Source organism: Vigna unguiculata, chromosome 3 (genome assembly GCF_037176805.1).
Source record: "Vigna unguiculata cultivar grain cowpea cultivar isolate G323 ecotype 2 chromosome 3, ASM3717680v1, whole genome shotgun sequence".
NCBI classification, from domain to species: domain Eukaryota; kingdom Viridiplantae; phylum Streptophyta; class Magnoliopsida; order Fabales; family Fabaceae; genus Vigna; species Vigna unguiculata.
Window position 1 is genome coordinate 49,052,017 of NC_140794.1, and position 14,232 is coordinate 49,066,248.

General features: G+C 36.1%; 1 protein-coding gene across 13 annotated transcripts in view; it reads right to left on the reverse strand.

Moving 5' to 3' along the window:
- Positions 1-14,232, reverse strand: part of LOC114179483 (vacuolar protein sorting-associated protein, putative (DUF1162)) — a 68,115-nt gene that overhangs the window by 48,162 nt on the left and 5,721 nt on the right. For all 13 annotated transcript variants that reach the window (XR_014994136.1, XR_014994138.1, XR_014994137.1 and 10 more), the window contains 6 exons: positions 13,009-13,123; positions 5,686-6,552; positions 5,227-5,500; positions 4,714-5,150; positions 4,426-4,552; positions 4,221-4,345 (listed from right to left, as the gene is read on the reverse strand). Coding sequence is in view for 10 of the 13 variants with exons in the window: in XM_085671762.1 (XP_085527888.1) it covers positions 4,221-4,345; positions 4,426-4,552; positions 4,714-5,150; positions 5,227-5,500; positions 5,686-6,552; positions 13,009-13,123 (1,945 nt within the window). In the remaining 3 variants the exon portion in view is untranslated. The remainder of the gene's footprint in view (positions 1-4,220; positions 4,346-4,425; positions 4,553-4,713; positions 5,151-5,226; positions 5,501-5,685; positions 6,553-13,008; positions 13,124-14,232) is intronic.

The following is a 14,232-nucleotide window of genomic DNA, read 5'->3' on the forward strand; positions in this document are numbered from 1 at the left end:
TGGGAATAACAACAGAAGACACTGAGGATAAAAGTGAACAATAGGAAGGCGATAATCGGTGATAGCTAAGAAAATTATAAATGGGATGTGGATTTTGAGAGGAACGAGTACCTTTTCTGAGAGCAATGGGCCAACCTGAATCACCTTCACCAGGAGTCGTGGGATCAAGAGACGAGGGAGAAGAATCTGAAGTAGGGGATTCACCATGTTCTGGAACAACTGGACTATTCGTCGGCGTCCTGTGTTGGAGAGAATCAATAGGTGGAGATGATGGCTCAGGAGGACTTTGGTCGAGACTTGGAGGGACATGGACATTGGAAATATTGTACTCAACCACGGGAATAGGAAGGACCTGCTGTATGGCATGGACATCTTGAACAGATGGAGAGAAGTAAGGGGTCTGTTCAAAAAAAGTAACATTGGCAGACATGTAATATTTCTTGGTTTCAAGAGAGTAACATCGATACCCTTTTTGAAGTCGTGAATAGCCCAAGAAAACACATTTGAGAGAGCGAGCAGAAAGCTTGTCTAACCCGGGAGACATGTCATGAACAAAACATACACAACCAAAAACTCTAGGAGAAGTGTGAAAGAGAGGATTGTCTGGAAACAGAATGGAGAAAGGGACCTTATGATTGAGAGAGGAAGATGGCATCCGATTAATAAGAAAACCTGCAGTTAAGATGGCATCTCCCCAGTGATGGACAGGAACGTTGGCACTAAGCAAAAGGGTACGAGCAGTTTCAACTAAGTGTCTATTTTTTCTTTCTGCTATACCATTTTGTTGTGGCGTATGAGGACAAGTAGACTGGTGCAGGATACCATGGGAACTCAAAACATTAGAAAGAGCAGACGAAAAATACTCTTTGGCATTGTCACTTCTTAAGATTTTAATTACTTGACCAAATTGATTCTTGATTTAATTCAAAAAAGATGTGAAGAGGGATAATAATTCAGAACGATCTTTCATAAGATAAACCCAAGTACATCTCGAATATTCATCAATGAAAGTAACAAAATACCTAAAGCCAAACGATGAGACACGATTAGGTCCCCAGATATCGGAATGGATGACAGAAAAACTAGAAGTACACTTTGATTGAGATCTTTTAGGAGAGGTAGATCTAACATGTTTTCCTAGTTGACATGACTCACATTCTAAAGTCTGGAGACGACTAAGTTCAGGAAACATTTTCTTTAACTTGGACAGGTGAGGGTGACCAAGCCGATCATGTAACATTTTAGGATTGGGGGCTGCAACACATGACACACGTGGACGAGATCCAAAATGGTATAATCCGCCCGCTTCATATCCTTCTCCAATCTGTCTCCCCGAGCCACGTTCCTGTATAACAAAAGATTTGTTATCGAAGGTTACAGAGCAATTCAATGTTTTGGTTAACTGACTTAAGGAAATTAAATTGAAAGGACAATTAGGGACAAAAAGGACATATTTTAGATTTAAGGACGGAGATAAGATGGCTTGACCGACTCCCTTTGAGGATGTTTTAGAACCATTTGCGAGGGTTATAAAATGAGATTTTTCTTGGAATGAAATGGTTGAGAACAAGGAGGTATTACCAGAAATGTGATCAAAAGCACCAGAGTCAATTACCCATGAATTGTGACCTTCCATGGATTGAGAGATGCAAACAGTTGATGTACTTGGAGCTTGAGATGACTGTGCCAAGCTGTTGGATTTGAGGCGTAGGTACTCTTGATACTCGTCCTCAGTGAACTTGGAGTCAGTAGTCTCTGCCTGGGAGACATTGGCTGTTTTGGCAGGAAATCCATGTAAAGTGTAGCAGTTTTCTTGGGTATGACCCATCCTTTTACAATACGTACACTGAGGACGTCCACGACCTCCACGTCCACCTCCTCTAGTTCCACGACCTCCTCTTCCTCGGGTGGCAACCATGACAGATGGTTCCATTACAGCAAGAGTTTCTGGAGTTTGAAGAGTTGGAACACGTATCATGCGGGAGATCAAAGTTTCCATGGAAGGAACCTCATGAGAGGTCAAAAGCTGATCTCGGATATGATTAAAGTCTGGGTGTATAGATCGGAGGATCATTACCATATAGTACTTGTCAAGCTTTTTCTTCATTTCATCTAGAGAGTCGACTTCCAAGAACATTCGAAGTTCTTCCACAGCAGCTTGAGCGTCATTCATGAATGACATCATATCATGGTTAGTTATTTTCATAGATGCCAACTTGTTCGCCGAATCATAGAGGCGTTGAATATCATTTGCATAGATATTCTGAGTTCGCTTCCAAAACGAGTGGCAAGTTTTGAAGGCCCGTAGGGACATCAAAAGTCGTGGTTCCACCGACTGCCACAATAGAGCACATAGTTGGAAATCCGCTTGTTTCCACTGTTCAGCTTTTTCAGAAGGTACGTGGCTGCCATCTTTCTCAAGGTGTTCATGGTGTCCTTGACCGAGAAACCACATCTCGACGGCAGCGGACCAAGATAAGTAATTTTGGCCATTTAGTTTCTCGGACGTAATGCAGGGGCTTCCGGAGAATGAAATAGCACTCCCAGTTCCTCCAGTGGCCATGATATGATCAAGAGAATAAATGAAAACAGAGAGGATACCGGAAAACAGTGAAACAGTGACGATTTTCGAATTCGAAAGTGACGATTTCCACAAGAGGTGCCACTGGACTTCACCGGAACAGAGATTTGAGGGTCAAAACGGGTAGAGGAGGCTCCGGCGACGGCGACGGAGATGGCGCGACGACGAACTGGCGACGGGAAGGCGGCGCGTGGGCGGCACGCGCCTGATTGCAGCGAACAGAGAAGACGCACGTGGAGGCGCGTGGCGACGGCGCTGCCTGCGACACCGGCGGGGTTGGCTGTCGCGCGGAGAGGCGGTTCAGATCCGGTGGTTTCCGGACGGAACTGCGTTGGTGGACGGCGGCGGACGGCGGCGGACGGTGGCGGACGGCGGCGGACGGCGGCAGAGGATGCAGACAGTGGCGGACAGAGTCGAAATGTTGTTTGACAGTGTTGGGTAGTTCAGAAACGAGGTTAACCGAACTTGGACAGCCGCGAACAGCGGCGGTGACTAACGGCGATCAACCGCGGACAGCGGTGACGGACCAGATGAGACAGAAACCAGAGCGGGATCGACCCGCTCTGATACCAACTTGAGACTGAGACTTTAAAATATATGAGTAGTGGACAACAGTACCACTCTCCTCCTCTTCTATTTATAATGAAGCAAGTACATATGAAAAGACTACTCTAAGATACTAGGCATGATTACATGCAACAGTAGATACGGCAGTAGGTAGTTTCCCACACTCAACACCCTACACATAGGGTTAATGATACAATAGGTAATAATTCTAATAAGCTCAACTAATAAAATTTATGCACAGCCCAAGAGATGTTCATTTGCGGGCAACTCAATAGAATTTTACAATATCTCTAAGAATTCCCATACACCTAGCTAACCATTTATGAAACATCGACAACTAATAAAAAACACCAATTGCTAAGCACTAAAGCACAAGGGAAACTCACCTTTGCAAGCTAGTTGTTAAAAGCGAAGAAACAATCAGATAAACACCCCCCCTAGCATCTCATACAACTTAAATGTAGGAATTAGGCACCCATAATACCCAAGTCCCAACCAGTGTTTAATATGTCTTAGGAATATTGTTTAATTTAATTATTTCCATGTAAATTTTATTTATATAAACTAAAAACATGTTGCTTATTCAGAAAACTTCTTATTTCTCATTTTTCAGAGACAAACATAAAATCGTATTCACGTCCAATATTTGCTCACAAAAATCACACTAAGTACAACAACTAAAGGTGCTACTGATTTCATAAGTGACTCAAGAAGATATTCTAAATCAAACTCCTATAAAATATAAGACTTTGACTCTTCTACAGTGAGAAATTAAGGGTGTAGCATCGCTTTATTTTAAGTGTAAGTTTAAGTTTACTTAGTAGAAATTAAAGGTGGAAACACTCTTTTTTTCTAACTTTACTGTAGTTAAATCCAAACTATAAACTCCAATGCATTTAAGACCCTAAAATTACTTCATATTTTAAAAACATAATTAAGTGTTTGACAAGAAATCAAGAAATTATAATTGAAAGAGGAAGATCTGAAAAATTTATAGCAACTAAGGATAGAACAGAAGATTGAAAAATGAATTAAAAAAAAAATAGAAAGATATTGTAAACATAATTCTTACCCTGAAAAGAGCCCTTTCTCCTACCAGAGAATAATGAATGACACCACCTACTCTGAAAGTTTTTTCCTCACCCTCAACTGTAAAATACATGTGTTGGTTGACATCCTGGATAGCAACAATTGCCCCTACACACAATCATTGCTAATTACAATTGAAATTTCACAAAATACTAAAAACAGATAACATATAGCAGGAGCCGGAGTACCATCAGGAATCATTGCTTCCAAACAATTGTCAACTTCATGGCTAGAAGACCAATCATTTTTCTCCAATTTTTTTATTGTATTCTGACTGGCTACCTCAGAGAGTGAGGAGGATATTGACATAATTGTCTGGCATATTGTCATAACAAAACATAAGTTAGAACAAATGTAACATTAGTCTCAGTACATGTAGCAATGAAAAAAGGCAGCCAAATTTGATTGAAAAACAAAGCAGCAGGGACAAATATTGACTGAATATTTAATAAATAAAGAATACTATGAAAGTTCACCTGAATTTCAGATATAGAAAGTGTAATATCAAAACCAAAAAGGGAACCAGTGCCAAACCAACACCGAGACAAAAGCATAACACCATTATCTGGCTTCTCCAGCGTCAGGAAAGCTCTTAAGTTTTTCAAAATCTGGTTCTGATGACTAATAACCTGAATAGGAAGAGTGTTTTTTGAACTACTTGCATCACTAATTGAGTTCAATTGAGCAAAATTCTGAAATCCTGAAAGAGGATTTCCTGAAGCATGCTGAGGTGACAAATCTTTTGACGTGACAGAAGAAAAATGTGGAATTGCTGCTTCATCTTCCACTCTCCTCTGAATAGTTTGAGACAGAATTGATAAACGAGAAAGGTCAATTGTTAATTTCATCTCAGAAATTTCCAATTCAAAATTCATATGGATGTCAACCTCTACTACAATTTCTTGAATACAACCTGCAGCAATGAATTGTATTATATTTGGGAAAGAAAAATACAGTTACACAACAAAACTAGAGAAGAGGTTACGTACCAGATTCATTTTCATGTGCTAAAACAAAAGCAAACTGAGACAAAGAAAAGTCACATGCTTCTGGCAATCTACTTGCAGCTTGTTGAGAAGTGCTATTAGCTCCACGATCAATAACATCATCTGAAGTATAGTTCTCTCTGACATTTTGTTCCCACTTGGTGCCTTTTTTAGGTAGCTTTGCATCAGAAGTGAGATTGCCAATACAACAAATATATGAAGAATAGCTATCAATAGCCATTGGCAAAGATGTTGTTTCAAGAAAAAAGAATCCACCCTGCTCAATAACATTAAAATTTTAGTATGACAAGTTGTATACCTTAAATCCTGACAAAGAAAATAGCTTCATCTGTAAAAAAGATAAAGTTCCTGAGATTCAGTTTATAACAGAAAGCACAAATAAAAGATGCAGGAACATGCCTGCGAGATTACATTTCCCTTTCTAGATCCTTAAATAATTACCTGAATCTCCCAGGATATCATATGAAATTCTCCACCAATGGAAAGCAAAGACAAAAGCTTGTTTAGTTTATGTGCTTGAATCAGTTCACTCTTCAGTGAGCATTTCCCTATGAAGATACTAGTTACTGCAACATCTATTAGTAACCAGTGATTTGTTGAAGCTGGCACACTGGCATTTGATGGAGACCTAATTTTGAGAATTGATTGGGGAGATAGATTACTTGACCTTTCAAAGGCTGTCAAATTAGTTTCACGTACGAAGTAAGAAGAATTTCCATTAGAACTACCAAATGTTTTTCCTGCATTACCTGAAGACAGAGCATTTTGAACAAGATCCAAGCTTAAAGTAAATGAGAAACCAGAAAGAGATACTTCATGTAAGCAATTAATAGACTGCAGTAGTAAACTTTCAGGTACAATATGATCTATGTTGGTTCCAATTGAACTCTGATATTCAAAAACATACGAAAGGACTCCGGATAAATCAGTCAGGAGATCCATTTTCCCTTCTTGGCAAGATATTACAACAGTTGTGTTCTGAACCGTCATCCAAATTCCACGGTCAGGCAACTTATGCACAGCCATTTTGTTGCCAGTTAAGGAATGAAAAATAGTGGCAAAACTCTCTAAACCATCACTTGTCCTAGAATTATGAAGAACAATCTCAATAGACTTGAATCTGCAAGTCACATCAATAAAAAAAGGGCAGACATTATTTGTCAATAAAGCCCTTGTCGTTGTTGTCTCACTTCTATCACGTGCTGCAAACAAAGATTCTTGTTTCACAATTTCAGGATGCACGAAACCCATATCACCGGAGCTACTAGTAAACAGATAACACACCACAGCAGACAAACCTGACACTGCCTGTCAACAGAGAAAAATATCCTTGAGTCATGATTTGCTAAATGTACATGCATAAATTAGCATAGGATTGCAATTATTAACTATACTGTTGAACAGAAAGTAAAAGGAAAGCAAAATAGCCATGTATTTTTGAAGGAAAAACACCCAGTTTTGTCAGTCCTGCACTAATTGTACCATAATTATTGAAAAGTGTTAGAATATAATCGGCCGTTACACATTTCCCGGAAATCAACCATTGTGAGTTTATGTGACTTAGGCAACTACTACTACAATTAAAAATAGGGGACATCCATGAAACAAAACTTATTTGTGACAATCAAGTTGCACTTCATAATCAAACCCTGTCTTCCATGAAAGAACAAAACACATTGAAATTGATTGTCACTTTTTTAGAAAAAAGGTGTTCTATGGAGAAATCACTACTGATTTTGTCAACTCTAGTAATCAGTTGGTTGACGTATTCACCAAATCCTTTAGAGGCCCTCGGATTCAGTACATTTGTAACAAGCTTGGTACATATGACATATGATCCAGCTTGAGGGGGAAGTGTTAGAATATAATCAGCAGTTCCAGATTTCTAGGAAATCAACCATTACATAATCTCAGAAATTAGGATGATTGATTCCTAATTATTAGGTATCTTTATTGTAATTGATTATATTCAATAGTATAAATACATATTGTGTGGTAAGCATTAGACACACAATACATTTAGAACATATACAATTCTATATAACGAACAGTTGATACTTAGTTAGCAATTAAAATATTTTGTCTTGCTTAAGGAAAGTGAGCATGTTGCTTGGCCTATAGATATAATGTCTTGCATGATTTTAATATTCATTCAAGTTCACATTGTTATTCCCAATCTAGGAGCCTATTTTCAACTATTCTCAGCCCCTCACTGCTGAGCAATTGAGTACCCAGCCTCCAAAGTAGGTACCCTTATGCCTAGCCATCATTGTAAGCAACTTACCATAAGTTCATAGCATGTGTCACTTCCAAACAGATCACTTACACATCAAATTGAAGGCTTAGGTAGCATACTTTATATCAAATGGATCAAGGTCTGTACACTATGTTAATAGTTCTAAACATCTTGTTCTCACTGCTGTAACTTCTGGTTTAGTCTGATCTCAGTTTGTTATTGAGGATGGGCTTAGATGGAATGGTTCTGTCAAGTCACTCAGTCTTAACACTGCATATAACTTTCTTTTTCCTCGACCTACACAACATCTGTTTATGAATGAAACTTTACAAAACGTCTCTGGCCTGGCTTAGAAAATATTTTCAATGCCACATTTTTGTTGATTTTGTTGTTTCCATTCTTTGTTTCTTGCAAATATCCTGGAGCATTTAAGCTGAGACTGTTATACATACTTCTTTATTTGGTGTCATGAAAGTTATAAGGACAACTAGGAACGAGATTTGTTTTTATAATCATTATTTGTCCAAGGAGAGAATTGAAAACATGATTTGGGTTGAGGTCAAACTGGCTGGGAATTGTTATACTCATTGTAAAATGTCCAAAGGCAAGAACTCATTATTCTTAAAAGTTTTGGAGTAGACATACATCATAGGAAGGTTATGTCCTATGTTCCTTTTTTTGGCTTCCTCCTCCTTCTAAAGGTTGTCCTGGTATATGATCTGGTTGTGAACATAATTTTAAAGATCCTCATGCTTCCGTTGTAGGTTGTGTCTCTTCATATCTGTGTTCATAATATTTTGTATGTTGAGGTGATGGGTGTGATTCTAGCTATGGAAGTTGCAATCTCCAAAGGATGGACTAATCTTTGGATTGAGTGTGACTTCGAACTTGTTATTCAAGCTCGATCCTACACTTTAATCATTCCTTGGGATCTTTGTAATAGATGGTTGAATTTGAACTGTTTTGTAAGAGTAATACTGTGTGCACTCATATTTTGCACACTTTTAGAGAGGGTACTCAATGTTTGGTACTTGATCACAAGATTACACTTGGTGGCACAATGCTCCTAGCTTTATTTTTCCTTTTCAGGAATAGATTGATTTACCTTCCATAGGGTTAAGGATTAGTGGGCCAGGTTTGGTCCCCCCCACTATTGTGTAATTGCTTCTTTCGTTTATGATATTTTGAGGTGTTGCATATAATTGATGTTCTTAGTGGTACCAACACATTTGGGATGGCAAACAACATAGTGATGCCTCAGCACTCTCATTATTAAAAAAAGGTATCACTTCCACACATTCATCTAATTCACACCAAACCTTCATTAAAGAACATGTGCATGATAAACAGAAAGGAAAGCGCACAGCAAAGAAAAAGAAAACAACTAGGCTCCTGATACCATATTAAAATTGAGACCAGCAAAAGAAAAATAATCATTTTGGAGAACTTTTCAGTATCAAAGCACTGAACTGATATCATATTTATACAAAAAGTTACGATGAACATGTACTGAAATAAACAATGACAGATAGAAACCATAAATGTATCTTGAAACTATATAGCAACTAATGAAGCTACAAACCATCACGCTAATCTAAACATATTTCCAAAACCACTAACTTTTTGCTACATTCAATTAGCCAGGATGTTAACAGACTCTCTTAATTGTTTGCGTACCATCAGTAGAACAGGTGTAGAATGCCGGGGAGCAAAATGAGACTGGCAGTTAGGTGAAAGTCTTATAGAAACTGGATCAGAAACTCAAAAAAGGAAAGGAAACTCAAACAAAGGAATTGAGAATCATGTAAAGAAGTTTCAGAAATTCCTTTACAGACACACCCCTGGCACTTTGAGGGTCTAGGAACCTATCAACTAATTTTCTCCCTACCCCCAAACCTGAAAACACACCTATACTTGTACAAGTTTCCCAACATAACAACTTAGGTAATAGAATTCACAGCTGTTTGAATCAAAACAAATAGCTGCATTTTCCTTTTCCCTTTTTCTTTTATGGACCTTCAAAATAGGAGGTTGTGTCCTAACAATACCCGGCCCATAAAGATTCACCTTGTCCTCAAGATGGGACTGGGAAAAGTTCAGCCATAATATAAACTTCCTCCATTTTCGTTCTCTCCTTCATCTTGCCCTTCAATTAACATCATGACGTTGAATTGCTTGTTCTTGCAAACATGGTTCAAATTATACTTTTCATCATAGTGAAAACATTCTCCGTTTTTTATCTTTTCTTGGAGCTCTGACCGTGGCCATCATTGTTAGCCTTTTCCTCATTATTGCTCTTGCTGGTAACAGATTGAGAAAAAGATTTGTTTCTGCCGATGATCTGGGTTGTGGTGCATTAGCTGCTATCATTAATCTTGGAGGTGTTGTTATCAATTCCTTTCTTCCTCTAATAGGGAAACCCCTATCCCCTCCTGTGTCTATAATCCCCTACTACCTTTGCTACCACTATATTTTCCCTTCAATAGCATGGGCTTCACTCATTATTTCCGAAAGATTTGTTGTTTTATACAATTTCAATTCTGCTCTAATCTCTTCCCATAGCCCATTGGAAAATATCTTCATTAAATACTGTTCATTCAATCCCTTAATAACTCCAGTAAATCTTTCAAATTGAGTGATGAATTCACTGACGGAGTTATCCTGCTTTAGAGCCAACAACGGTTCAAAAGGGTCTCCCATCAAAACTGGTTGAAACCTCTGGATAAGTGCGTTCATGAAAAAAACCCTATATTTGTTTGGATTGCACGTTTCCCACCACTAAAATCAAGATAAGCAATTCCTTCCATTGCCACCATAACAGCTTCCATTTTCTCCTCTTCTTGCACACGTTTCAGTCGAAAATATCTTTCCACTTTACCTATCCAGCCCACAGTATCTTCTCCCTCAAAACTTAGAATATCTAATGTTGTCCACTTATAACATCTCTTAATTCCGCCAAACTCTTCACCTACTGACTCCTCTTGGTGCAATCACAGTTGAGACCCTCTGATTCACAGTATTTTTCGCACTTGGATTCTTCCCTCCTCCCTCATGCACCAGTCTTTCCACAAGCCTCCTTAACCAAGCTATGCGAGAATCTTGTTGTAAGAATCTATCTTCCAAATCTGCATCCCTTAGGGATAATCTTGCAACCAATCTTTCTTCAAAACCTTCCGATAGTTGAATCCCTATGGTTAAGGTTTTCTCCAAAGCTTCCACTCTTGATTCCATCATTATAGTAGTCACCATGTGTATTAACCCATAGAGCCCGAATCGAGCTCTAGTACCAATTTATCATAAACTCAAAAAAAGGAAAGGAAACTCAAACAAAAGAATTGACAATTGCATAAAGAAGTTTCAAAAATTCCTTTACAGACACACTCCTAGAACTTCAAGGGTCCAGTAAAGATGGCAAATAAACTTGCCTCCATGGTTACTTCCCAAACCTGTCTCCATTTTGATAGGAAATCCTCGCATTGATCGAGTACGAGTATGGCTTATTCTCAATTTTTTCAATTGGGAATGGGGATGGTAATAGGGATGGGAATGTAACACGTCCCCGTTTTCATACCCATGTCGTGCCAATGAATATCCTATCCCATAGTTTATTAAGTACCCTTCCTCCTATCTTCGAATTGTTTGGCTTGTTCTATATTTACAAAATCTATGCATATCTCCAAGGTATTTTCCCTCTTATCACAACCTTGATTACATTTTGTTTGTGTGGTTATGTTCAAATGGTATACTATCAATTTCAATGAATAAAATAGATTTTAGGTTTCACATTTGATTATTTTTACTCCTTAATATTTTTCTTTACGTTTTATCTTTTTTCACATAAAAAAGTTTGACTCTCAAGTGTTCAATTGTGTAAGTCATTCATTTACTAAGTAATAAAAAAATTTATCTTCTTTTATTTGCTTTGATCCTTAGTTTTAGTTTTATTTGAAAAACATTTGTTTTGCTAAAACAACTTTCATAATCTCTCAACAGTTCGATTATTATTCTGATATTTGTAAAGTTTTCTCATATCTTCAAGGTATTCCCTATTTTATCATATCCTTAATTATACAATTTTCCTTTGTGCAATTTTATTTAATAGTGTATCAAACTGTTGTATCTTTTTTACTTTTTTTAATATTTTTACTTGTTAATTTTTTATTATGTGAAATATTATAATTATTTTTATTTTCTAATTCTTTTTCATAAGTGTAATTTTTCAACCGCAATTGCATAAATATTTTCATTTACTATAACATATTAATTTAATGTTATTGTTATAAATCTTGTTTACATCATCCAACGTAGATTGAAGTTTAAAAAAGAAAAGGTTTATGTTTAAATTTGAATTATTAATAGTTTAATATTTTTCCTCTCAGTGATCTCGTTCAATATAATATTTATTGGTGTATAATAAAAGTGATTAGTAAAAAGACATTTGAAATATATTTAAAGTTCAATATTTTTTTATTATTTTTTAAAAATACATTGAACTTTCTAAATTTTGTTACATTAATATTTGCAAACTTTATAGATGTTTTGGCTGTGAAAATTTATTTATGTTAATTGTGAAATATTTTATATAATTCTTTCACTTTTACCCAATTGTTATTTGGTATTATGACCTGAAATTTATTCTATTATAATTTCTTTCTAAATATTTGACAATAAAGATATGAGAATATATCTTTTTTATATTGAATATTTGATAATATTATGTTTTCTTTTATGTCCTTTTTATTTTCTTATAAAAAACAATTAAATTTATATTGAAACAATAAGAAAACGGATACGAACACAGGTATGAGTGTATACCCGTTATCCAATGGAGATGGGGATGGAAAAAAGATCTTAAACCCGTTGTGTATGAAGATAAGAATGGATTTTTACCTTTGGAGATGAGTATAGGATAATGAAATGTGTCCTGATCGCGTTGTCATCCCTAGAATCCAGGAACATCACACTAATCAACTAATTTTCTCCCTACCCCCTAAACCTTTAAACACACCTATATTTATACAAGTTTCCCAACACAACAACTTAACTAACAGATTTCACAGCTGTTTGAAACAAATAGCTGCATTTTCCTTTTCCCTTGTTTCTTCTTTTATGGACTTTCATAATAGGAGGTTGTGTCCTAACAAAGTCTTACAGTCTTACAATACACAAACAAAAACAATGAAATAAACAATAACTTTCAATGAATATCATTACAGACATAACAAATCTCTTTCCCACATCTAAATCAAAAATAAATAAATAAATGTGTTACAGGTACTTTACATTTACCCTATACAGATCAACATCCCCATTATCCTAAGTTAAGTATGTTGGCTATCTTAAGAGAAATCGAAATAAAATATTAACACCAGCAGTAACTACTTTAATAAAGAACAATGCTCACTTATCACTTGATAAATACTAAGCAATACATAAGAAATATTTAACACTCTGGCAACAAATTTATTCATGTACCTATACGACAAAATAAATATCTTTAGACTTAAATATAGAGAAAAGATATTAACCTTATAGATCATATAGACCTCGTCCAAAAATGTTAACAGAGTGAATCCTTCAGCTGTTATGTCAGACGCAGTTGATAAGGCAGACATTGTTGTGCTCAAGGAATAAATGCAATCCCTGCAATATCAAATCAATAGTAAATGTTACCATAAGAAAAACAAATGTAAAATATAATAAAAACTGTGTGTGTGAACTACAAAACAGAGTCCGTTTATGTAAGTTAATTACAAAAAAATACAAAATAACTATAGGACATTTTATACCTATATACATGATATGATATGATATGCCTATAACTCATGTTCTCATAAATTTGATTCTAAAAAGACATTCCTATTTATAAAGACCCTAATTAAATAAGGAAGTAAATCAAAATATAAAAACAATAATAAATCATAAGATATCATTTAAGATACTCTAAAATATCACAAGGTAAATCTTCAGATATTCCTTAAGACATCATCCAACATACTCTATAATATTATAAGATAATATCTTCGGATATTCCTTACATTTCAATCACTCACCCTCAAGATGAAACTTATTGAACTTTAGCTTGCTACAAGAAAATAATTTACTTTTCCGCTAATTAAAAAAAAAATCGAGCTCCACCGAAAAACAATGGTTAGAAAAGCAAATCTGAAAGGTCACAAAATCAACTCACAAATATTCTTACCATAGGATTATACAGTTCAGTTTTTGAAAGAATTGTATGCAAGCTCACTAAGGACGGAAATGTATTTAATAAGGCAGCATGGTCATGCAGTAGTTATGTACTTAAATCCTCAAGACAATTATGCAGCAGTTGTGTCTAACTATGCAGGTGAGTGATGTGCGGAAGTTATAGATTTCTGCTGAATAAGTAGGGATTTAGAGGCCGTTATTACGTCTATATTTGGCAATTTGGGTAAGTTTCCTTCTCTAAAAGAGTTTCTAAAACATTTCCAATGTAATTTCTGTAAAATCTTGTGTTATTAAACTTAACATCAATTTCAGTTGGTAATCCATCACCAAACTTATTCCACAACTGCAAAGCTACCTAAAATTTGAGAAAAAACTGACTATTTCCCTTAGCATGAGTTTAATTTGTGAAAAATGTACCCTAACACGAAAAGGATAAACTCAAGATAGGTTGATATCAGATAGAGCTTCCATCTATGGGTGCAAAAGCAGACCTGAACAAATTAAGTCACCGTCATGACCAATATACTAGCCATTACATATAT